This window comes from Hippichthys cyanospilos, chromosome 16 (assembly GCF_059441005.1).
Source record: "Hippichthys cyanospilos isolate Australia breed blue-spotted pipefish chromosome 16, RoL_Hcya_1.0, whole genome shotgun sequence".
Lineage (NCBI taxonomy): Eukaryota > Metazoa > Chordata > Actinopteri > Syngnathiformes > Syngnathidae > Hippichthys > Hippichthys cyanospilos.
The window spans coordinates 11,103,673-11,128,432 of record NC_142384.1 but is presented as its reverse complement, the minus strand read 5'-3'; the positions used below and the strand labels follow the sequence as shown (position 1 = coordinate 11,128,432).

The 24,760-nt window shown below is 39.6% G+C and overlaps 2 protein-coding genes across 5 annotated transcripts in view; one reads left to right on the top strand and one right to left on the bottom strand.

Annotated features, from left to right (window-relative positions):
* Positions 1 to 6,349, top strand: part of asic2 (acid sensing ion channel subunit 2) — a 139,175-nt gene extending 132,826 nt beyond the window's left edge. For both annotated transcript variants that reach the window (XM_088437027.1, XM_088437026.1), the window contains 5 exons: positions 442 to 595; positions 691 to 782; positions 937 to 1,016; positions 1,085 to 1,153; positions 2,334 to 6,349. In XM_088437027.1, the coding sequence (XP_088293153.1) occupies positions 442 to 595; positions 691 to 782; positions 937 to 1,016; positions 1,085 to 1,153; positions 2,334 to 2,435 (497 nt within the window). In that variant the 3' untranslated portion in view covers positions 2,436 to 6,349. The remainder of the gene's footprint in view (positions 1 to 441; positions 596 to 690; positions 783 to 936; positions 1,017 to 1,084; positions 1,154 to 2,333) is intronic.
* A 3,017-nt stretch (positions 6,350 to 9,366) lies between these two features.
* mpp3a (MAGUK p55 scaffold protein 3a) lies at positions 9,367 to 23,669 on the bottom strand. 3 transcript variants are annotated; one of them, XM_088436608.1, is made up of 20 exons: positions 23,550 to 23,669; positions 20,118 to 20,181; positions 19,921 to 20,039; positions 19,018 to 19,095; positions 18,659 to 18,739; positions 18,010 to 18,147; positions 17,840 to 17,921; positions 16,400 to 16,485; positions 16,259 to 16,333; positions 15,861 to 16,057; positions 15,441 to 15,505; positions 14,878 to 14,898; positions 13,992 to 14,033; positions 12,832 to 12,897; positions 11,861 to 12,016; positions 11,638 to 11,718; positions 11,469 to 11,562; positions 10,825 to 10,933; positions 10,621 to 10,749; positions 9,367 to 10,420 (listed from the first exon to the last, which is right to left on the bottom strand). In XM_088436608.1, the coding sequence occupies exons 2-20, from the start codon at positions 20,152 to 20,154 to the stop codon at positions 10,241 to 10,243; spliced, it is 1,836 nt and encodes a 611-aa protein (XP_088292734.1). In that variant the 5' UTR covers positions 20,155 to 20,181; positions 23,550 to 23,669; the 3' UTR covers positions 9,367 to 10,240. The 3 variants fall into 3 exon arrangements, with proteins under 3 accessions (XP_088292734.1, XP_088292735.1, XP_088292736.1); XM_088436609.1 differs by lacking the exon at positions 12,832 to 12,897; XM_088436610.1 differs by lacking the exons at positions 12,832 to 12,897; positions 13,992 to 14,033.
* Between the last annotated feature and the right edge of the window lie 1,091 nt (positions 23,670 to 24,760).

The following is a 24,760-nucleotide window of genomic DNA, read 5'->3' as shown; positions in this document are numbered from 1 at the left end:
GGTGGATGGTTTTGGTTGGTTATTTTTTTGGAAGGTAAGACAGAAAATAGTTAGTGTGTTCTTTGTATAGTTGGGTGGAAGTTTTTGGTCTGTTAATGTTTTGGTTGCTTGCTTGCTTGCGTGGTTGGAAGGTTTTGGACGGTTAATTTTTGGTAAGGTCAGACAGAAAATGGTTGGTTGGTTGGTTGGTTGGTCGGTCATCTGATACCATGTTAGTTACAAGCTAGGTTTTTGGTAAATTATTGTATGGTTGTTGCTCATTTTAGTTACCACTGGGTCAATTTATGCGAAGGTTACTAAGGGTGTTTCATGCTCACGCTCAAATGAGATTATCATATGACCATATTTACAGAGATATCTCATCCTCTTTGGTGTCCTTCACCGTCACCACCCCTTCATCTTCATCTTCACCACCATCGCCATCATCATCATGATCATTAGCCAAGCTGTCTGCGGCGGAGAGCAGCAACTGCATGTGCCGCACTCCGTGCAACGTGACGCGCTACAACAAAGAGCTCTCCATGGTCAAGATCCCCAGCAAGACTTCGGCGCGCTACCTGCAGAAGAAGTTCAACAAGTCGGAGAAATACATCGCGTATGTTCACATTTTTACATCCCGAGCATGTGGCCATGCCATGGGCACCCGTGATCTTACCTGTTTTTTGTTTGTTTGTTTGTTTGTTTTCACAGAGATAACATTTTAGTGTTGGACGTGTTCTTTGAGGCTCTTAACTACGAGACCATTGAACAGAAGAAAGCCTATGAGGTGGCGGGCCTGCTAGGTAAAAATAATTCGTGCAGAATGCGATTTTTTATCGCGTAAATGTTGAAGAGCTGGTGCTGAGCTGAAATTATTGTGAAATTAGGGAAATAATTATGAACAAAGAAAATAATATTAGTTTTTTATTAACTGTAGACGCGTTCACTGTGTTACAGGTGACATCGGCGGCCAGATGGGTCTCTTTATCGGCGCTAGCATCCTCACCATCCTGGAGCTGTTTGACTACGCCTACGAGGTCAGTCACGCTGCTTTTAAAGAAGCCGAAAACGAAGCGTCATTCATGTGGACTCTTGTGTTTTTCAGGTGGTACGGGACAGACTACTGGAGCTTCTGAGTCGAGAGGATGAGGAGGAGGGCCGCCGGGGGGATGTGGTCAGTGCGCATTTTAAACCCGTTTTAACCTTTTGATTGATTTTTTTTGTTCTTTGAAAAACCAAGGCATCATTGCTTTTAATTTTCTTACGTTAAAACTCTTTTACAACAATGTTCTATTTATTTTTCCTTGGGAAGTTGAATGCAACTGTCCTGAATCTTTTTATCGTAAAAATCAGCCCTAGTGTTCGATTAAATTGAAATACCATTTTGGTTTGTTTTTCTTTTCTTTTTTTTTTTCTATTATTGCAAACAGTTATAATAGTAGAGTGAAAAATTTATCAAATATATATTATTTACATTTCTGGTTTTAACTGAAATGCTTACATTGATCTATTTTTTTATCATATAATAGACAATTATGATTTTTTTTGCTATGTTTAATGAATTTGATATGTTAAAAAAAACAATTACAATACTTTTGTGTATATGTATATGTATGTGTATATATATATGTATATATATGTGTATATGTTTTGTTATATTGGGAAAAATATGATAAAAGTAGATTAACTTTTTGTTTTTTTAAGCTTATAAGGTTTATGGTTGCATTTACCTAATTTGTATGATGTAAAAATCGATCATATTGTTTCTTAATTGAACTGAACCCACATTTTGCTTCTTATTTTTTTCTTTTTTTATTATTTGAAAATTAATCAAGTTAAAACTAAAAATGATATATATATTTTAGGGGTTTAATGGATGTTTTCTTATAGTTTACAAAAAGTTATATTTTGCTAGTTTGTTATATTGAAAACAATTGATTTGGGTCTTTTTTGGGAGTGGATGGGGAGTTTTTTTTTTAATGGGATTTAGGAATACTATGCTTATTTATTCATATAGTCAGCAGTAAATAAATTTCTATGAATAATTTGATGACCAAATACATTTTCATATACAAACATCGATGACTAAAAATGGCATCACATGATCAAAACTCAGGTAACCACAAATCACAGCTCGTTTGTTAGTTGGGTTTGGTCATGTGATATTTGCAAGGTTTTTGATTGGTTGTCGATGGAGACTTGAGTACATGTGTACACGTGCAATTCCAAAGGTCTTTATTGTGCAATAAAAACAATCAATTATAGGAAAAAAATGGGGGTTTTACTGCTGTAAATGGCTAAATGAGTAAAATCTCCCTTTAAGAAATAAACTATGCGCCTCACTTCTTTTTTAGACTTCGTGTGACCCCGTGTCCAACCACTCGGAGTCCATCAGTCATAGCGTGGCCGTGCCCCTGCAGACAACGCTGGGCACCTTGGAAGAGATCGCCTGCTGAGGGCCCCCGCCCTCGCCCCGCCACCCCCTCCCCATCCGTCCACTGCCAGGACAGCCAATCACGAGGCGCTAAAACTGTCTTGAGCCTCAGCTGTGCCAAATGGGGCGGGCTGGGGTCGGAGTGTGGAAAGACACACCTGAGTAGCATCCATCGGTGGCTCATCAAACACCACAGTGGAAAACGATTTAAAAAAAAAAAAAAAGAGAGAGAGACTGAGAGCCACCAAAGCGCATGTGTCACTCATAACGTGCCCACGTGATGAATGTACAGCTTCAATCCTGGATTCCCGTTTTAGCTTTAAATGGGGTGACAAATCACTACTTTTGTTGGACTAAGGAAAAAGAAAATCAGCCAATCACGATAGCTACTTATTATTTTTTGCACTTTCTTTCTGAGGAAATCTGATGAAAAGACCCCAGGGCGTACTCACACGAGACCATGCCACACGTGTCAACACCCAAAACTTTCCTAGATTGTGGTTAAGCATGGGCCGATATTACATTCTGACGGTGGGATGACCATGAGCAACAATATCACAAAATTACAGCTCTATTTTTATCCATTGAAAAAAAAATTTGAATATTTGGTACATTAAAAAATGCCTACTATGTTTCGTACAGATGAATGAATACACAAATAAATACATTAGCGTCCTTCCTATTTTGTAATAACTCTTAACAAGTCACATTGCTCCGTCTCTGGTGAGCCAGTTTTACAACAAAGACCCCCTCCTTATTCTCCATGCATGTCAAGAAAGTTAAAAAAATACAGCAATTGCCATCTAATTATTATTTTATCAACTTTGCAAGCACTAGTGATATCATATCACTAGTCCTGTTATCATCTAACTGCACTTGACTTGGGCTGACTTTGAAAGGGTCATAACAACGTCAAATATAAATATATATTTAGCCCTATCCATACTGTACATATAAAAAATGTTTGGGTGGGGAAACCCACGCCCCCTCGATGTACAAAAATGGTAAAAATGCCATAATAGCAAAAGTAACCGCTGTATATTTATATATTTATGAAATTGAAATAGGAATATTTAATATGTCATAATTAGAGGATTATGACTTTTGAAGACTTTTGCATAACGGGAGTCAAGACTAAGCCAATCATTGAAGTCATTAAAAGGCTTGCAAATGTCATAATTTGCCCCCTAGTGCCACCTTGTGGTTTTGGGGTGTCAGCACAAAGGTTTTGCCCCTGTTGAAAGGATAAAAGCAAAAATCTTTAGGAAATGCTTGATAAAACCCCGGGTTTTCAGTATGTCCAAAATTTACAATATTTTCAATTTTGAATGGCAGTAAATTAGCCTGACATGGGCTAAATTTGACACCTATATTTGTTTGCAAGCATTTAGAAGAAACGGCAACATGGCATATCAAAAGTTATGTTTTGACAATCCACACAATATTTTAGCTGCCTAATGTTTTTTTGCATACTTTTTCTTTGATACCATGCATCAAAAAGCCCAAGTTGGGTCAAAATTTCCCCCAGGCGTGAAACACGCAAATATGTCCTTCAGAATGCTGATTAGGTTCGAAGGGGTTTTGACAAAAACCTCCCCGTATTTGTGCATGCCAAAAAGGTTTAAAAAAAAAAAAAAAAAACTTTGATTGCCATCTAATTATTTTCAAAGAAAGGGCTTGTTGAGTCAACTCTGCAAGCAGCCAATAATATTCTGTTCCATTTGAACATCCCCTTTGTTAGATTAAACAAAAAAGAAAAGCGCTCATTACTGCTGATATACCGTATTAGCGGCTATTTAACTTGACTTTCAAACACCACATGAAACCGTCAAAATGTTTTTTGGGCTCATGCCTCCTTGTTTTACTAGGAGAAATAACCAGCAGAGGAACTGTGACATGAATTTCACTATACGACATTTTGTGCACAACCAAGTTATGAATAGATATTTTTAACTGGAGATGACTCCCAGGCCTTTTTTTGATTTCTATTGTGCAAGGTGATGGTTACCGTTGCTAACTGCTGATTGGACCAATCATGGTATCTCATGCATGCTGTTGATTTGGGATTAATTCGAATCATTTTGTTGATTTCTATTGTGCATGACGGCGGTCTTCATGAATGGCGAGAGAAGCCCAACATTGTCATGGTTAATTGGGCTTTTTTGACAATGGATTATTTCCAGTCATTCTGGTGGTTTCTATTGTGCAAAGGTGGTTCTGATTCTGATGGTTTAAAAAAAAAAAAAAAGGAAGCAAGAGGTGCAATCACATCATTCAAAGGACATTTGCAATTGTGAGGAAAGTGCAGGGGATTTTTTTCCCCCATGAATTATTTCTTGTCCTTTCTTATTTCTATTGTGCAAGGAGGCAGAGTAACCATCAGCAGGGGCGGAGCTAAATGGTAGGCACTTTTTATTTGCCACCTCGACACCAAGGGAAAAAATAGATGTGATTTTTCTGAGTTATTTAGATTATTCTTATGTCTTTTGAAGACTTTTGCATAATGGGAGTCCAGACTAAGCCAATCATTGAAGTCATTAAATGCCTGCAAATGTTATAAATTGGCCGCTAGCGCCACCCGGTGGTTTTGGAGTGTCAGCACAAAGGTTGAAAGGATAAATGCAAAAGCAAATGCGGGATACAACATCAGGTTTTCAATATGTCCAAAATTTACAATATTTCCAATTTTGAATGGCAGTAAATTAGCCTGACATGGGCTAAATTTCATTTGCATTTAAATCATTATAATAAAATGCAATTTAAAGATTATTTCTAGTTGTTCTCTTGATTTTTTTTTAGCGCTGGATGGAGGTTGTGAGGAAAACAGTGAGAGGAGCGACCACATTAATCAAATGTGGCCATGTATGATGCGCATAAAGTGGATTTTTTTTTTTTCAATTGTGGATTATTTCTAGTCCCTCAGTTTATTTCTCTCGTGCAAAGTGGCGCTAATTGTTGATATGTGGTGATCGGGGTCATCAGAAACTTGCATTGTTCGTCCACGCTCGACCGAGTGCGTTTCGAAAGTTTTGACTACGGATTACTCGTAATCCTTGTGCCAAATGTAAATAATCGATAAGGAGCCATTGCATTAGATGTGTACATTACATTGAGTCTGTGTATTATGTCAAGTTGCGTGTTTAATTTCCATGATGTGGTTCTGGTGGCCTCGTGTGAGCATGCCCCAAGACACACTCCAACTAATATGGAAGGGACTCAAAGTGGAATGTGTCTCCCAAGGCCGGCAGTGTACAAAAATATTGTATGGTGATGATGTCATAAACCAAAACATCCCTGACGATATTTCACCATTTTTCTCCCACTCCAAAAAATAAAAAAGCAAATAGACAGATTGCTTGATTTGATTTTTAAACTGATTGTGTAAATAAAGAAATGTTTTGGGTTTTTGTTTTTTTTTTGGGGGGGGGCTAAAAAAAAGGAAAAAATTGAGCTTTTACCAAGTTTCCGTCCCCTTCTTTTGCTATCTGAAAGGTTACAAATAATAAAAGTACAAAAATAAATGTTGTTTCACTAGTTTTACTGGACTGCTGCGCTGTGCTGCATAGTGATTGGCCAGTCTGTTTGGGGGGGTGCGGCTGTGCAAAAGCTCAATTTTGGAACGCAGAGACACTGTTGGAATATTTTTTTTCTTGAATTTCTTCATCATCCCAGCATGGTCTCTCCGCCATCTCGCTCGGAATGAATTCATCACTGCACTTTTTTTTCCCAGATTGTTTTTTTTTTTTTTTTGGTCAACTGCGCTTGAGTGCTGCCGTCTCCGTGTTCCACCTCGTGTTGCCGCGTCGGCGCCACCTGGAACTGCTCACCTTGCTCGGCGCGCCGTTATTGTGCCACGGCGCCAACATTGTGTGTGTGTGTGCGCGCGTGTGTGTGTATTTTCAATGTGAAACCATTAAATGACACTTTTTTGCTACACTTGTCTTCTCTCTGGTGTTGATTTTTTGATACTATTGATGGTGTTTATTTCCCCACAGCTTTTTCCATTTATTTGCACTCCAACCCTTTTTTTTATAGTTAAGAAAAATTTCAGTCTATAAAGTGTCTTTTAATGAACGATGATAACACAAGGACATAAAATGTGAAGAGTTCTGCAAGCTGACCACCAGGTGGCAAATCATAAAGTCATAAAAATAAAAGTTATGCACTACTACTGTAAGTGATTGAAAAAGCTGCATTTCTTAGTCATCCTCTGCAGAGGATAAAGAATATATGCCTATTAGTTTTGTGTTTGTCCGTCTACATTTGTTGCTGCACCATTTGTGTTCTAACAGTGCCAGATTGATGCTCATGTAAGGCATTTCTCATTTTGTGTTAGCAAGCAAATAAAATGGAATTTTAAAAGCATAAAGTAAAACAACTTTCTGGTGACTGGAACAAAGCAGTTCTGATTCCATGATTTCTATTTGTGAAGTTTTAAGTGTGCGATATGAGAGTTTGCAGCTTCATCTGTTATTCTTCTCTCCAACTCAATATTTGGAGGCGAGACACTTTGATTTTCAATGTGTTGACTTTATTACTACAGCCGTTTTGTTTTGGTTGCAGAGCAGATGTCTTTTAGGTGCCAACGTATGCCGGCTGTTGCCACACGTCGCTCTTCATCGATCAAGAAATGAAACGGTATGTTCTCCTTCAACACTTGGATGAATGGACGAGTGGTTAAGTAGATAAGTGTAAAATGGATTCCTTGACTAAACGGTGTGAAAATCTCATCAGTGCACAAATGGAAAAGAGGTGAGTGCGTCTGGCGCTCGGCAACAAACATCAAAGAGGGACTCATATTCTCTTAAAAGCTTTGCGGGAAGGACGTTCAGGCTGTTTTGGTGTCTTTGAGATCATTGTCTTAGATGTGTGGGTTTTATATTATTGCGCCTTTTATGCTACTGTATGACTTTAATAAAGGAAAGAAGCTGTTTGTGTTGTCTTTGATGTCACTGTGACTTGGAAGTCATTGTGTCTTTGATGCCAATGTGTCTAACGTTGTTACAGTATGTGCCTGGTGTCATTGTATTTAGTTGATGTTACTGTGTCGTTGATGTCACTCGTTGTTTTTCAAAACAATTGTGTGTCTTTGATAAATGAAGTATGGCTTGGATGTTGTTGTGTCTGGTGACATTGTGTATTGTTAGAATGTGTCTTTAATGCTGTAGTGACTTGGATGTCATTGATGCAACCATGTCTTTGATGCAGTTCTGTGTTGTTGTTCTTCTGTGACCCATGTTTTAAATGTGGATGATATGGATTCTATATTGTGTCTCTGATGTGTCTGTGAGGTAGAATAGTTGTATTTGATATGTGTGTAGCCTTGATGCCATAATGTGTCTAATGCTGTTGTACCTGCATTTTAATTGTGTCACTGTCTTTGTTGTTGGCCAAATTACTTTGCCTCATTGTCTTCCATGTTGTTGTTGTCCTTATGATAATGTGTCTGACTGTCTTGGATGGTATTATGTGTCTGTGACTTAGATTGGCTTTCTGATATAAATTTGTCCTTGAGCTCGTATCTCCTTGATATCTGTAATTTGGCCAACACGATTCCTCCAAGGTATTTTTAATTATTACATGTGCTACATTAACCCATTTGCATATAATTCTAAAAGATAGACCAAGAAAAAAATGGAGGCTTTCTGCATTTGGCAAGTGTTGAGCTGCTTGCATCTAGTTAGTTGATATTCCACGTTTGTTTGCGTGCACAGGGTTTCGGGTAACCCCATTTTGCACTTTAAGACCTTTAGGAAATTGGTCTATGTTTTGCCTTTGATATAGGAGAGGTCGTGGTAGAACTGGCCAAAGAGCTAACAACAGCATAGTGTTATTTTGTAGATAATAAAAATAACATTGCTGACCTTGAAGCAGAGATTAAAGTGACCGTCTAAACAACTACAGCGTATTTCCACCTTCTTAGTTTTGCAAAAGGAATAAAATGTTTTATATTACAGATAGCACATCTTACCCTGAGGCACTCAAAATATTAAATATGAAAATATGCTCGTGTACTGCTGATGAACTAATTGTGTCCTAAACCACAAGCGAATTGTTTTTGTCTATTTGTTCACTGCCCTCCAGCGGTAGCTTGCTGCTACTACACTTTTGGTCTTTATTAACTGAAGAATCACAAGTCTGTCTGTCAGAGATCACCGTGATAGGGTGAAATTGGATCGTTATCACCCTGATTGACTTCACCGGCCAAGGTACGCTGCATGAATACGTGACTGTATGTCCATAAATTGAGTCCTAAACAGCATCACGATTATTGAGATTAGACGTGTTTTATTTTTCCAATCTCATTCATTTCTCAACATTATGATGCACGTTTCTTATTTACAGGCTCTAGTACACGGATGGATTACCGAACTGTTTTTTACGGCTTTCGCTCACGCTCAAATGTCACCCCGATTAAGTTCAAAAAATTAAATTGTTTGCTGTTGCTGGGGCGTTGAAATATATAATACCAGTACTAACCGCAAAAGGGCAGACCGCTTCACAAAAGACTATATGATTTTTTTTTTATTGCATTTTTGACAATTTGACGTGCATGTGAATTCAGTAAAACTGTATTTAAAGTTTGATGGTGTTTTAAACGTATAAGGTGATTTAACTGGACAAGTGACTTTAGTGGGGGACTTATAATTGGGGTGCGTTCAGGACAAAAAATATGCTGCAAAATTCACACATGTGAGCCAATCTTATAATTTTGATGGCAGTCTAATGTTGCTTGGTTTGTGTCAATACATGCACAATATGAGTTGTTCCAGTTTATTTTATTTTTCAGTTTTGTGCCAATTTTGAATGTGAATTGTGCAAGTAAGCCCTTTGGGGGAGCGGGTTTAGAGAAATCAAGGTATGTGATTCTTGATTCATTTATTTATTTACTAATTAAATGGACTAGTGACCTCGTTGTGTACGTTTTAAATAATCAACTAACTCAGACTTAATTTGCTTTGTTTATTTATTATGGCACTTTTTACATGTTTACATGGTCCAAATGACTGAAGCTACGGTGGGCCCTCATACAGCATTTGAATACCAAAACAAATGTTACATTTGAAGTGAAATGAGCTGTTTTCCTTTTTGAGAATTTGCACATATAGCAAACATAAGAATCCAGTTTGCATCTTTTGCTATTTAAGGACTAGAGTACTTACTTTGTGTATCCTCAAATTCTTAACAAGCTTAAAAAATGTGTAACCTGCAAGACAGCCACATTATAGTTATGTTCATCCAAATATTCTTAAAATATTTTTTTAGGACAAGATGCAATGCAATAATCACTTTTTAAAAGCATTTAGCATTAGTGTGTATCTCGAATGTGAGTGCTGTCAATCTCAGTTCAATTAAAATATTAAAATAACCCCCCCACCCCCAAAAAAAATAAAAAAATGCATTCATCCATACAAAGAGGTGCAGGCCTTCAGAGGACACCAAGGTAAACAGGTTGCATTCGTTGGCACACCAGGAGTAACATGTACATTATTATTTACATGAAATAAACACGTGGACATGCAGTTCCTTGTGGAAAAATAAACATGTCACATTCTGTTGAGTGTTTAGTCTCGGGGAAGCATTCTGTGATCTGTATTATTTACAAAACATGCTACTTAAAGGACTCCAACAGGAGTCGTGGTAAAGCTGTCTGAGTGGTCCTCTTTGCCAGGCAGCGATTCATTCAGTTCTTCAAAGTAAACCTGATAAATGTGGTGCTCCGGAAGTGGCAGATTTTTGCGGTTTGGACTCTGTTCCCCGCTGAGTTCTGGATGGGAAGTGCAGCAGCCCCCAAGTCCAAATGAGGATGGTGATTAAGAGGGGTTTTTAGGTCCGAACCCAACTGAGAGGCACCCAGAAGCACTCGCGCTCAAGTCTTTCCAAAATATTCCGCAGTTCTGTGCAGGCGCTGACTGAGTCCTCCTTGATCAGGACCCGGTCAACCAGATGGCCGTACTGCTGATCCATCTGGATGGCGGACTGGCGCATCTCCTGTAGGTCCTCATCCTGTTGAGAAAATCCAAAGGAGTCAGAATCTGTCTGACCGTCCGAGAAAATTCATGTTCTACACTAAATCCACTAAATCCAAAATGTCTGAAAATAGGTTGACAATTGTACTCAGAACCAAAGAATTTTTGTACTCTAAACATGTACGACAAACCTGAGACTCTGGTATTTTCATTGAGAAAATACTTGCGGAAACTCACTGTAACACGGCCTTGCTCCGCCCCTCCCGGCGAAGTCGCGGCGGCGCGGCGACGGCGGCTTTCGGGGACCCGCGGTTTAACAAAAACCACGTAGGGTTTAAACTCTGCCGTCCGCAGCCTTCTCAAGGCCTGCCGGGTCAGGAATAACAATCAGAATCCCGAAGTTGACGGCAGTTGTACGAGCATGTGTGGTCTTGCAGATACCTCAGGCTGAACATCTACGATGCACATTTTGTTTTTGGCCTGAACGGAGCGAATGGCCTCGATACTGGTGCCGTACTGGTTCTCCTTGTACTCGCCATGTTCGATGAACCTGTTAACCAGAGCCAGATGACTATTTAACCCACGAGCAAGTACTGTATGTGCTTATTTTACAGATAACACATGGCATCACATTTTCCTGGACGATAATGGAGTCTGCACTTTTACCACTATTGCCTAATCCAAAAAATTCAAACAAAATCCCATCCACGGCTGGGGAAAAAGTCGACCAACTTGGGTCAGTTGACTAAAAATAAGATAAAAATAAACATCTCCATGTTTGCGGCAAAGTTTTCTACTTGGACTTTTCAACATGCGTGTGTGATAATAATGGCCCCAGAGAGAAAAAAAAATGTCAAAATTAAGTAATACTGTATTCAACTATTGAAAAGTGGACCTGACATACCACAGCAGTATGTCAACTGTTATACAGATAACACCCATATGCAAAGACCATCTTGACGTACAGCTCAATTTGTTGTCTTGGTGCACCGCCTAGAGGCCGAATTGTTGCTGATGTTTATGTGCTTGAAAGCAGAATGATTTAGTAGTTGGCAAGCTTTCATTAAAGAATTCTGCAATCGTACTTGTTGTTGAGGACATCGGTGTCAAACTGTTGCTTGGTGACAAAGTGATACTCCACACCTTCCTTCTCGTGAGGTTTCTTGGGCCTGGTGGTGTCTGCAGGATGATTCGCAAAATGATTTAAGACCAAGATAAACAAATTATATTTGGATCGTGACCGTGGAAACTCACGTGGTACCGCCACGGCGTAGCGATGGGGGTTCTCAGAAATCACCCGCTGCTTGAGTTCATTGATGCGTGCGCCGAGAGAACCTTGAACAATGAGAAATAATACAATTAAAGAATGGCTCCGCCTTCTTCAAACATGACGAAAACCTCATGAACCGTGCGGGTTTTTCTTCAAAATGCCCCCGAAGGCACCACCTGACCTCCTTGGGTGGTTCCGCCAACCTACCAATGAGAACCACCAGTCGAGGCCTCTCATTGGACCGCTGCTGGAAGCGGGTCACCTCCTCGTAGGTCAGGAACTCCGAGTCTCCCGGGTCGGAGCCGTCGCTCGAGGAGCCTTGTCGGTCTTTCCGACTCAGGCGGAAGCTCCTGCGCAGACCGGCTGATTCGGAAACGGTCGGAACAGATGACATGAAAATGATCAGGTGGGCGCCACACAAAAACAAAACACGAGAGTTGCTATTCCATGCATTTTGGCCGTTTTTAGATATGTGGTATCGTCCGAGAACAGTGATTCTCAAAGTGATGTACGCTTAGTGCCTCTAGTGGTACCAGAAAGAATCACCCAATAAATATTCAAACTGTACATGTTGTGAAAGGTTAGCGCTCTTAAAATCCAGTACAATTCGTTTGACGTGAAAATATTAACTGAATCGATATTTGGTCTTGTTTATTTTTAAAGAGTGACAGTGACATTAATGAGCAGTTCTGCAATACACCAGTTTCAACTAAAAAGCCCCTGTAGAGGGAATGAAATTAACCTGTCATTTTTTTTTTTTTAGAAATCATTTTTTACAAGCTTAAACTTATCCAAATATTCAGAATTTCACCTTCAAAACTGTGAATATTTTCAAATTTCATTAGTCCTTTATGAAAGAAGATTATTTTTCAAACTATATACAATACTTTTTTATATATTTATATGAAGGGGGAGAAAAAAGATCAATATTTAGACCAGTTAAGTGACATGGCATTGACCAAACCATTAAATTAATCATAATACAATTTTTGGAGCATTTTGATCATTCAATTTAAGCTTTCCTTAGTCCTTTCGTTATAGAGCTACTTGGCGCCATGTTTGAGAACCACTGTCTTCGAACTCAAGGTCCAAAGCTGAGGCAGGACAAATGGACCCAACCGGGTCTATCTGTCATCCGGACGGCGGACTACACACTCAAGGGAATCCGGCCACCGTACCTGAATAAAATTCCCAGGAAAACACCTGACCACAGGAGGGCGCCACTGCGTTACACTTAGGAGAGACTACAACCGGTGTTAGAGCGTCACCTCATTTAGCCTCACACGTGCACACCAGGAAAGGTGAACGAGCAGCAGACGTGCCTGGTTGAGTGTGCAATGCGTCCAACGTGGCAGGAGGGCCCTCGTGGGGTGCTGGATAAGGGTGGGGTTCGCTTGCTGCTAGGGCGGGGGGCACAAGAGCACTGCAGCAGATGCAGATGCAGGCAAGGAGGGGCGGAGGGAAAGGGGGGTTGCTTGGGAGGGCATGGATAGGGGACTCGGCTCCAAGCGGGGTGCTGAGTGTACCGGAAGCACAAATGTGGTTGTGTTATAAGGTGACACCACCAGCCGTTTTCAGATTCCCGATGATAGCATTCCAGCAAGATGGGAGGGAAGCAGACAGCTCGTGTTTGGCTGAGGGACTGCAGTTCGGAGGAAGGGTTGGAGTTGGGAGACCATTTCACATTGCACACAACTGCCGGGTTTTTATTTTCAAACTAAGAGCAAATTAATTGGAACCCGAAGCAACGTCCTCCTAAATTGTGTTATAGTCACTAATTTGTAAAATGCATGTCTTTATTTCATACGGAGTGACTCTAATTTTCCTGCAGATGACCCAGAACCAAAATGGAAGCGATTACACCACCTGTCATTTGGACATGCTGTAGAAAATATATCACTATAAATGCAGTTACAAAGGTTGTTTAGTCATACACTCTGTTTTAATTTTTTTTCTTATTCATTCTAAAATGCTTTGTGCCAGTTAGGGTTTACTTGATTGGAAAAGGGGGTTACGTAAAGGCACCTCAGGTACGTGAGGCTTCTGCAGGTATTGGCAAGTCTAATTCAAATCTGTGACAGGAACAGTGCATTCCTTTTCTAATTAAGAGCAAATTATTTGGAACATGAAGCAACTTTGTAGCGACTCCTTTCCAAAACCTTTTTTGCCTCTATTTTGAGCGTTCAAATTTGGGACCATTTATTGGTGAACTGAGAGAATGCACAACAACCCTCAACCCTGCAGCCAAACATTCAGGACCTCCCCCAGGGCCCGTTGCATCCGGGGAACCAGCCAATTGCCACGAAGAGCAAAACTGGGAGGGTGTGCACGCTCTCACCTATGTACTGTCCATTGAAATAGCCCTCACAGTCACAGTCGTCTGTAGGGAGGTAAGCAGGGAAAAGAAGGGGTGGGTAAGAAACACGGTAGCACACTTTGGATCTCTTACAAGGGAGGCGGGACTTGGATAATGAAGGGATGATATGATGGACTAATGGCAAGATGGTGCAACTTCTCCCGAACAAACAAAAGTCTTTAGAATCCGGTGCGGTTTATAGTTAGACAAAATACGGTATATCCAGGGGTGCACATCATTTTTTCGTGGGTTCCTCACATGAGTACCGGGACATAATATTTGGAACGTACCCTTTCTTTCATGAAAAATAGTCTTCCTTAATATCCTTTTTAGTGTCGCTCCCACATTATTCCGGCGGCCAGCCAGTCCAAGCCGCTTCAGTAAACAAACAAATATTCTCAGAATAGGAAGACATGAGTCGCGAGTGCTTAGCTTTATGAGAAGCTAGGAGAAAACTATTGCATGCAGCTTCCGTTGTTCCTGCAGTTTACCTTACCACCGAGCACATCTTGGAGCCACTTTTCAAGGAAAAAAAATGTTCAGCTCAGGCTCAGTTGTTGTCATTGGAGAAATTTGGTAGGTTGTGCAAAAGCGCAAACGCATCATTACGCATCAGTGGTTCCTGTCACGCATGCGTACCATTTATGTGCATCCCTGGGTAAAACTTTATTCTGAAGTCGTTCCCACACCTGATTCCATCTTTGACATGATGAGATTTATCGTATACATATACATACAATTATAGAATATTATTATACAGACCTAGTCACCTATTGAGGAGGGTTAAGCAGTAATAGTTGTGGGATTATACAAACACATGCTCACACGCCTTTACTTTGAAAATTTTGTCTACTATGTCTGTACTCACCTTTTTCACACGCTTGATCAACTGAAACAAAAAGAAGGACATGTCACACAAATGAGAAATAACAGCAACTCAAGCATAACTATCCTAATTTAAATGTGGGACTTTCCAAATTCATTTGTCCAGCTCAGGTTATAGTATCATCATAGTCGGAGATTTTAGTGGCTTTTTAGTTAGACTGGGTAACCTCCGGTGATATTTTGTTTCATCTTATAAAATCCCGAATTGAAATACACTGCGTTTAAGGCGATAAAAGTCACTAGCTGGAAAATCAGCAAGCAGGGCCCCCAGCTGGGCTGGAGGGGGAATTAAGAATGGCAGAGGTTGGCTTCCATGTTACTAAGCCACGGTGGCCTACCCCCTGCTGCTCATAATCGGATCGCCCACCGGCTTACGTCCCATGCTGCTACCCACCCCCAATCACTGATCCAACCCTCACCTGACTCTACGTACAAAACCACAACATCATGAAGTGAGAACGTGACCTATTGCCGCCGGACAGATGGAGATTAATTTGTCTTATTATTGTTAGCATTATATTTTGTATGAAGCTGTGGGAGACTTACAGGAAGGTGTTTTCGGGGACTTGGGATTGGGGAGTGTGCCAACTTTCATCCTGTAGGCCAATCGTCTGGAGAGGAGGAGGAAAGAAGAAGTTTTAGGGGTGTGCAAAGAACATAATGTATTGTTTTAGTGGGTGTATCATGAAAAATAGCAGGTCCAATTCATTCTGATATTGACACTTTGATCAAATGTCGACCAAGGCGGGCGTATTAACTTTAAAAATAGAAACATGCGCCACCATTTTCAACAAGAACCTTTCGTGTAGACGCACAGAAGACCACAATGGAACCACGGGAGAAAGCCACTGCAAATTACCGAAAGTGTAACTGAGCTGTAGATTGGGCATTTATTTTGCCGTATTGGGCAAGGAACCCTGTAAATCAGAATAGCAATAAATACAAACAGAGCCCAGGGATGCTTACCTCTCCTGGAAGTGTTTGGATGGGATGAGTCCAGCCCGCAAATTGCTGTCACCCACACGCTTGGCCTGCCACCACGTAGGGTCGTCCTGGGTCACTACCTGAAGGATGTCACCCCGTTTGAAGGGAAGTCCCGCCTCCTGGCACGGCGTGGCCTTGTCCTCCAAAGGGATGTAGTCGAACAAGGCTCTTAAGTACACCTGGGTAGAGTAGATGTTTCTAATTTGTGAAAATACCACCATTTGTTCATTGGCATTGGAGCTTGGAAATTAGCACCTTGGATGAAGGTCTTCTAGATAAGAGACTTTGGTGCTATGGTGTTTATAATGACGCAATGGCCATGAAATCTTATGACATCAATTAATCAGCTTTTTGGCAAGCTCCCCGTCACGTAGGCTCACCTTGCTCTCCCTCAGTCGGTCTTCCTCTTTAACAGCTGGGATGATCTTCAGAGTGATGGATCCCTGCGACTGCGACTGAATCAAAAGAAGACGCAGCAATTAAATAAGCGACAATTATGACGTCCCTTCGTTTGGACTCACCAGCAATTGACTGATTTCATCGGGTCTCTTGTGGACCACAGAGATGCCGTTGACTTCCCTGAGTTCGTCTCCTACGTGGACCAAACCTAAGAACCACAAAGAAGTCGTAAAAGTATCAAAAAATCAATCCAAGAGTCTGCTCTGTGGGATTTATCTATTTACATTGACGTCTCCCTGCTGCCATCTCTTCTGCAACCGCAACAATGAAACCCAGGATGCAAGCCAATACTCAGGAGAGACTCAGTCGCGTGTTATAACATATAGATTTTTCCTTTTGATTCTTTCGCTGTCTTTGACTTGATTTCTGTGCCTTTTATCATTCAAGCCCACGATAGACAGCGGATCGTCAGCAACAGTCAGTTACTAGCGTTCCAAAATTAGCTTCAAAAATACAAAGAGTAAGGGAGGGATGGAGCAAATGATTTGGATGCAAATTGAATTTCAAATGGATTTTTATCAGATGGGTTTTGTAGAAAGGGATCATTCAGATTGTGGACCTAGAGCAGTTTTCAAGGTTAGCATGTGTGGATGGTCCTTATTGATTCAGTTAACCTAACCCTAACCATAACCCTAACCCAGTTTGTGTTAGTGCTAGGAGAACAGGATAGGTTGAGGAACAAGGATTAAAGTTGGAGACCGGTAAACATCATTTCTATATTAAGGGATAAGGTTCTGGTTCTTGTTGGGCGTTCGGTTTATGAATTGAGCTTGTGCGTTAGATTCACGTTCCTCATCAAAGTTATTGAGCATAACACTTTGGCAGGAAGTCACAGCTGTCTTCCTAGTTTCTAGTCTAGTTTACGAGTCAAATTTGCAAGTCAATTGCCTGATCAAGCTGTCTTCTCATCAAGTTTCCATCCCAGTTTTCAACGTGGAGTTTCAGAGTCTAGTTTTCTGGGGTGTTAGATTTTTAAGGACTAAAATGTTCTACTTTTCCACTTCCATGTTCTGCCCGTTTTTGAGTTCATGCTAGGATTTTGATCAAATGTCGACCAAGGCGGGTGTATTCACTTTAAAAATAGAACTTTGCGCCACCATTTTCAACCTTTCGTGGAGACGCACAGAATATTACAATGAAAACAAGGGAGAAAGACACCCTAAAAAAAAAACAAGGTTTCAGAAATTTGGGATTATTTCTATTTTAAAAAGTGAGACTAAAATAAATTGAGGCAGTATTTACAATGTGGAATTGACCTTTCACAGATGATAATAAAAGTTGTTGTATCCAGTATCCACTCACAATAACAAATAAAAAGTAGTTATGTCCCCAGTTCAACTCACGTTTGAATTTTGTAGATTATAAAAAACATTTTCAGGGGGAGGGGAGTATGCTTCACGTGTAAGGAGTCATGTCCATTACGCCATTATTCGATGAAATAATCAACAGAATAATCCATTTGAAAAAGATTCAATAGTGACAGGACAGTGACAAGAATTTACCACTTCTGTCCGCCGCGCCCCCTCTCATGATACGAGCTACAATGACAGCCCCGGTGGCTTCATCCCTCCTGATGGTGGCGCCCTAGGCACAGAAATACGAATAGAATTAAAACCTTAACAGTGCGACCGTTAATCGTAACATCTTTTATCGTATGTGCATCGCCACTGACCAGAGGCTCTTTGTTCTTTACCAGACGCACAATCTTCACTGACTCCTCCTCCAATTCATCGTCATAGTCATCCGGCAGCGGCGGCAGGACGGGATCAAAACTCTTCTGGGCCACCGTGTCGTGCACTGACAAGAGGGCCTGGCGGGATACCCAACAACATGGCAATTTTAGATCAAAGGGAGTACAGTATTGTTTTTTCGCCCAAAACGTAAACAGTGCAAAGCATTTTTGGATGAAATGAAAAGGACATAATACTCGTGGACATAGTGCTGTGGCAGCCATGTCTGATTTATGAAACCTTGGAACTTAATTTGTAGTGATATTGTGCAAAAAGAGTCACTATAAAACAATTTAGCTATTGATTGCTTAATCTTCCAATTAATTTGCTCTTAATCTGAAAGGGAGAATATGCTGTGTCTGTAACGGCATTAAAAAACATTGAAAGGCTTGTATCTACAGAAACATTATCAAAATCTCACGTCCCCCCTGAAGTAACTTCAGCATCTCCATTTGAGAATTGCTGATTTAGATTTAGCAACCAGCATCCTGTTTTCAGCACACCACATTCGTTTTTTGTCTTATTTTAAAAGCTCCTGATTTTCCAAAGCAAGCATTTATGTGAGGAATAGCATTAGTAGCAGCGTCTTACTTTGAGATGCGGAGATGAGAGCAGATGCAGCAGCTCTCGCTCGTCCGTGTTCATGGGGCGACTCTGCAATTCGTCTGTCACCTGCCAATCACACACGCGCACACAAGTCAGTTTCCTGCCAAGCACACTCGCATTTGAGTAGTCGCTGAGTGGTGAGCGGGTCCAGGTCAGCACTTTTGCTGCAGGATGCTGCCCTCCGGATGAGATGTGCTTGATGATGACTCAGCACTTTTTTACGGCCTTCAAGCAGTTCTTGTAATGCTTCTTGGCTGGAGCACACTCAGGGTTATTACCTCCGCCAAGGACGTTATTATGTCCTTTATTCTTATTGTGTGTGTGCGTGCGTTAAATGGACGTACGTCTTCAGCTAGAGAGGAGACGCTGTGCAGGACAGGAGTTGGACTTTGTCTTTCGTACTGTCTTAGCCTCTCATGGATCTGGAACCGAAATGTAAATATGCTACATTAGAATTGTAGAGAACATTGATGTGACATAAGTATGCAATATGTGTTGGCTTTAAATAATGTGGATTCGAATTGTACAGGGCAATAAATATGATGCCAGTATTGTACAATGTGCTACAATTAATATTACTAAAAAAGAAATAATACATTTACCACAGAACAATAAATGAAACTGTGGCACATTAGAGTTGTAAGAGGAAGTACATTTGGTAGACGAGAGATTTATAGAGCACAAAATATGATGTCATTTTGTTCCATTTATAGGGATTAACATTACAAATAAATAAACAATAAATAAAGCAAGATAGAGAAAAATAAACAACAATGACACATTGTAGTTGTGTCAGGGAAGAAAATTTGGTACTGTAGAATTCTCTGGAGCATTAAATACATAAGTATGATGCTAGTATGGTATAATTAATATAAATTGATATAACCAATAAAGAAATAATTTAAAAAAAAAAAGAAGTAAAACAAAAAGTTGTCCAGAACATTAAATAAAATGCAAATTTCAAATATTACAGTTGAACAGCGAATTAAACACTGTTGGAAAAATAGTACAAAAACAGAAAACCTGAAAGGATACATAAGACTTATATAGAAAAGGAAATATGATGGTTGTAAAAATCTTGTTAAAGTGGTATAAGACATTAAGGTGCACACAAGGTGCATAGTTTAAATATGATGTGTTCACATTATTTTTGTTGAATGAGTTACATTAGGGATATAAAGACATGAACTGTCCTGTAAATACGGTATGATATCCGTCAATCATGACTAATAATGCAAGTTCCTCACCTTCATCAGGTAGGCCAAGCTTCTCTCGCTGAAGACGTCCTTGAGGAAGACCATGTCCTCCTTGTGGTTAGCATCAGGCCGCAGCTGCGAGGTGAGCAGGGCCAATGTCTCGTGGAGCCCTGAGAGGACGAAGACGAGGAACGAGATGAAGGAACATGATGGAAGGTGACGAGAACACACCCAGGCTTTCGTCTCACCTGCTCCTGCTGTGAGCACGGGCATGGCTTCTTTCATGGATCCTCCGGGTGAGGAGGGCTAAACCTATCACATATCAATGTTATGGGGTGATAAATACATAAAATACGTCTTGATTTGAAATTGGGATTATGGAGATGTGCGGTGTAGTATGGGAGATGTGATCAAAAGATGGACGCTTCCAAAGCGGAATGGTTTGAATCGTTCAAGAAATGTACAAGGAGAAGGTCAATAAAGAATCATACAAATTGTTCACGGCATTCACACAATGATGGACAAATGATGGTGAAAGTTCAAAACAACAACAACAAAAATCAGCATGTCAGGACGTGAACGTCAGCAGCTCCACAAATAGCCACAGACACTTTCTGGGTGGCGTTCCAACAAAAATGACGTTACTCTGCACTCAAATCTCATTAGCAGCTTAGCGGGAGAATCACACAAACATGATGGCGCTCACCGGGGCTGATGATTGGACGTCACATTTTCAAGATCTGTCTCAAAATAGCCCTTCTAAAAATACTCATTTGAATACCAAGCAGTATCTCCACCAAGGCCTAACACTCTTAATGTGGATCAGATTTACTAGCTTAAAACCGCATGCTGCTCTCTTTCCAGCGTATATCTTGCAAGGGAGAACAGAAATTGGAACGTAATATAAAATATATCAGATCAGATCGACTACTGAAAAGAGGGGTCCTCCCCCTTCCCCCAAAAAGTTTATCCTGTTAGAGTTAGCGCACCCTTTACCTCACACACCATCAAAAAAATGATATAAAAGGGCTTTAAAGTCAGTATCCTGTTAGGGTTGGTGTACCCCATCTACCTCGCACACCTAACACCAAAGAATTCCAAACAAAACATGTGAGCAGTTGGTGCACCCCCATTTTCCGCAACAACAATAAAAAATGAATTAAAATCTGTCTACAGCCAGCATGAAAACATTGGCATACCTCAATCCTCTGCACGCCCTCAAATAATTTCAAAGAAGTGTGTCATCATTATGATCACAGCAATTTGCATTGGCAAAACAAAAAGGCAAAACAATGTTGATCACGAAAAGACATTTAAAAAAGCTGAAGGCTAAAATATTGCACAGATTGTCAAAACATGTCCACTTTCAATATGTCAAATGCTTGAAAACGGGAGGTTGCGAGACACACCTTAGCCCATTTCGGGCTCATTTACTGCCAATAAAAATGGAAAATATCATCAATTTGTACAGAATGAAACCCCAATCTTATATCATGCATTTCCCTCGATTTTTGCATTAATCCTTTCAATGGCCACTCACAAACAGGGTGCAGTAGAAAATTTGTGCTGGAACCCCAAAACCACCGGGGGGCGCTAGAAGACAGCTTTTGATATTTGCAAGCCTTTCAATGACTTCAATGAGTGGTTTAGCCTGACTCCTATAATGCAAAGTTGATACAATTCACTGTGGGACTTGTAGTTGACAAAATGCTTCGATCCAAGAACTAAATGTTGCGGGAAAGCTTTTATTTTCCTGCAACGCATAACATTATATCTTCATGTTACCGTCTGCACAATCTGCAGCATTGAAGAGCTGTTAAGGTTTTTCTTATTAAATGAAAATTCTTCCAAACAAAACAGCTTTGGAATAAATATATATATGTAAATATACATATGTATAGATAGGGCTGATGCTTCTGAACATTTTGAGGGTTTGAAAGATAATATATATTTCTATTTGACAATGTTAACATCCCAACAGTTGAAGTCTAATGAGCTAATTCATTTGGAAACTTTCCAGAAGGTGCTATTGACAACCATGTGACGTGATTTTGAGCAAAACTGTAGCTGAGTACAAACATGCTGTGTTAGTGTTGTAAAATGTGTTAAAAGTGTCACCGCGTGTAAAGCAACACAACAAAGCGTCTGTTTTGTTAGCATATTCTTAACAACATTGCACCAGAAAAATAAATAATCAGACAAGCTGTTCCAAGCTGGCTCTCTGCGCACATGACTACACACTCCACTGACTACACATGATTCATCGGTTTGAAGTGTCTGCATGTTACACAAGAGGCAAAAGTTTATCCGTCAGTATTGTTAGCAAAATATTGTAATATCATTTTATTGTGAACTATCAGTACCGTCGGAAAACATTGTGATGTGATACTACTGGCGCTGTCGATAAAGTCATGATGATATGTTATAACATTGATATTGCAGGCTAATTATTTTAAAGTCGGTATTACAATATCTTGTTTGGCTGATATTGTATCATGATAACACGTGTATAGATGCTGCCTGACTGATAAATGATATATTGTGATGTGATACAGCTGGTGGTATTGTATGAGATATTTGCACTGATTTTGTACTATGATACTATCTGTGTTGTTGCTGTGGTATCGCGATTATTTATTATAATGGTGTACCAGTCGATTTCATTGCTAAAGTATTGTGATATCGTATTGTGAAGATATCTCCATATACATGCTTGACAAAGTATACTGACATTGTAAAACACCGTATCAAAAACTGTGATGATTGTTTTTCAAGTGTTGTGATCATATCATACATCTGTATCATTGGCAAATCATTGGGATTATATAGTATATTAGTGCAACGGTATCGAGATGTCATCAGCATCGTGCTATGTGATAATTTTGTTATTGTTTACAAGCTATTATGATAGTCCAGACTTGAATTGGATACTAACATTGAAAAATATACTGTATGTGCAGTATATATATATATATATATATATATATATATATATATATATATATATATATATATATATATATATATATATATATATATATATATATATATATATATATATATATATATATATATATATATATATATATATATATCCTCTGCGTCGTTTCGTCATAGTTTTGTGATGATACGCTATTGTGAATCTAATGTAACACAGACAAATATTCTGTTATAATATTACAATAAATCTGCATTGGTTTTAAATCTCACGATAATATTGTAGCGGCAAAGGATGTTCAAAACACCTTGTTTAACCTGCGGTATATGTAGCATTGGCAAAGGATCGCGATGCTATGGTATGACTCTTTTTGATACGGCACAGTGTGAGACGATGAGCACATGTCACGAATGAAGCTAATCCACTTGTTTGTGCCTCATCATCCTCATCATCATGGTGGTGCCTGACAGGAGGGCGTGGTTCGTGCACCCCCGTCAACACGTACTGCACCCCCTTTTCTGCCGGCATATCGATGCTATCCCATCCCCCGCTAATTCTCCCGCCCCGCCACCCGCCGTCATCCACCCTGCGCAGTATCACGCCGCTCTTCCTCGCCGGCAGATGGAGAGACACAAAAAAGAGAAAGCGGAGGGATGAAGCGATGAGGGGATGAGGGAGCGTCCCATCTGGCTCATGCCGACGGCCGTTAAAATGGCTAAAAACATCAAACGACGTCTCCTACCTTCTTCTTCGCCTTCTCTCGTCGTCTGCAGCCACACTGCTCCCAGGCTGCTCTTCCTCCTTCCTCCTCCTCCTCCTCTTCTGGCTTCTGTGCTCACAAACCTGCTGCACACTTAGACACCCCCCACACCCCTTTTTAGCGCCCCTCCTTCCTCCTTCCATATCGTTCCTCCCTCTGTCATGATGCGAGACATCTGTCTCATATACAGTACGACATTGCAGATTATATATTTTTTGTTTTTCACATTATGATAAGAGATGATCAAAATACAAATTAATGTAAGAAAAAAAGTCCTTAATTTCCAGCAGACAGACAATATAACAATATTAATAATAATCGGCTTCATGATACATTTGTGTGGGAAAAATAAAGTTGCAACAAAAACGACTAAATATGTGCATAAATATAATATTAATTAATAAGACACTTTGTCGATGCTAGTGAAAAAATATGTAAAAAAATTGAAAATGGAAAAAAATAGTTAAACGGTAAATAAACCAGCAAATATCTTCCTCATTCATCTCAAGAGACAAGATAAATAAAACATGCATTTCATACATTTTAATGATTAAATAAAAAAAACATTAACAAATGATTTATTCATTAAAAGTATATACCATATTTAAAACATGTATATGATGAAAAAAAACACTTAAAATATTATAATCATGCACAATTTACAAATCACGACAAAGCATAAAGCGGTAATATTGCTGACATTGAACATATATTTAAAAATAAATCAAACATACTGTATAAGTACATTAAGAATAGAATGTAATTAAATTAAATAAAAATATGAACATTAATAAATGATTCAAATAAAATTGCATTATAAAAAATATTTTCAAAACCCTCAAATAAAAAGGACTTAGAAAAACATTTGTAAATAAAAACCACACAAAAAATGAATAAAATGTAATACACTTTATAAATCACGACAGGTAATAAATGGGCAATATAGACAACACCTAATAAATCCACTATATTCATTAAATTCTCAGAAATAGAATTTTTTTTTTCATTGTTGAACTTTTGTTTGATTTTTTTTTTTAATAATGTTCAAAGAAAGCCTCATTGAAAAAAAAAAATCAATACGTAGCAATTCCCATGTGTATGGGGTCACGGTGTTCATGGTGATGTCATCACTAAAGGACATAGCTTAAATCTAATTGGTTATTCTTCCATGCCCCCCCACAGCTGATTTATGC

Coding starts and splice junctions, on each gene's coding strand:
- mpp3a (XM_088436608.1), bottom strand. CDS start 20,154: ATGAAAGAAGCCATGCCCGTGCTCACAGCAGGAGCAG. Junction 19,096..19,920: donor GCTTGGCCTACCTGATGAAG/GTGAGGAACTTG, acceptor TTTCGGTTCCAG/ATCCATGAGAGGCTAAGACA. Junction 11,719..11,860: donor TCGACTGGTGGTTCTCATTG/GTAGGTTGGCGG, acceptor TCATTGTTCAAG/GTTCTCTCGGCGCACGCATC.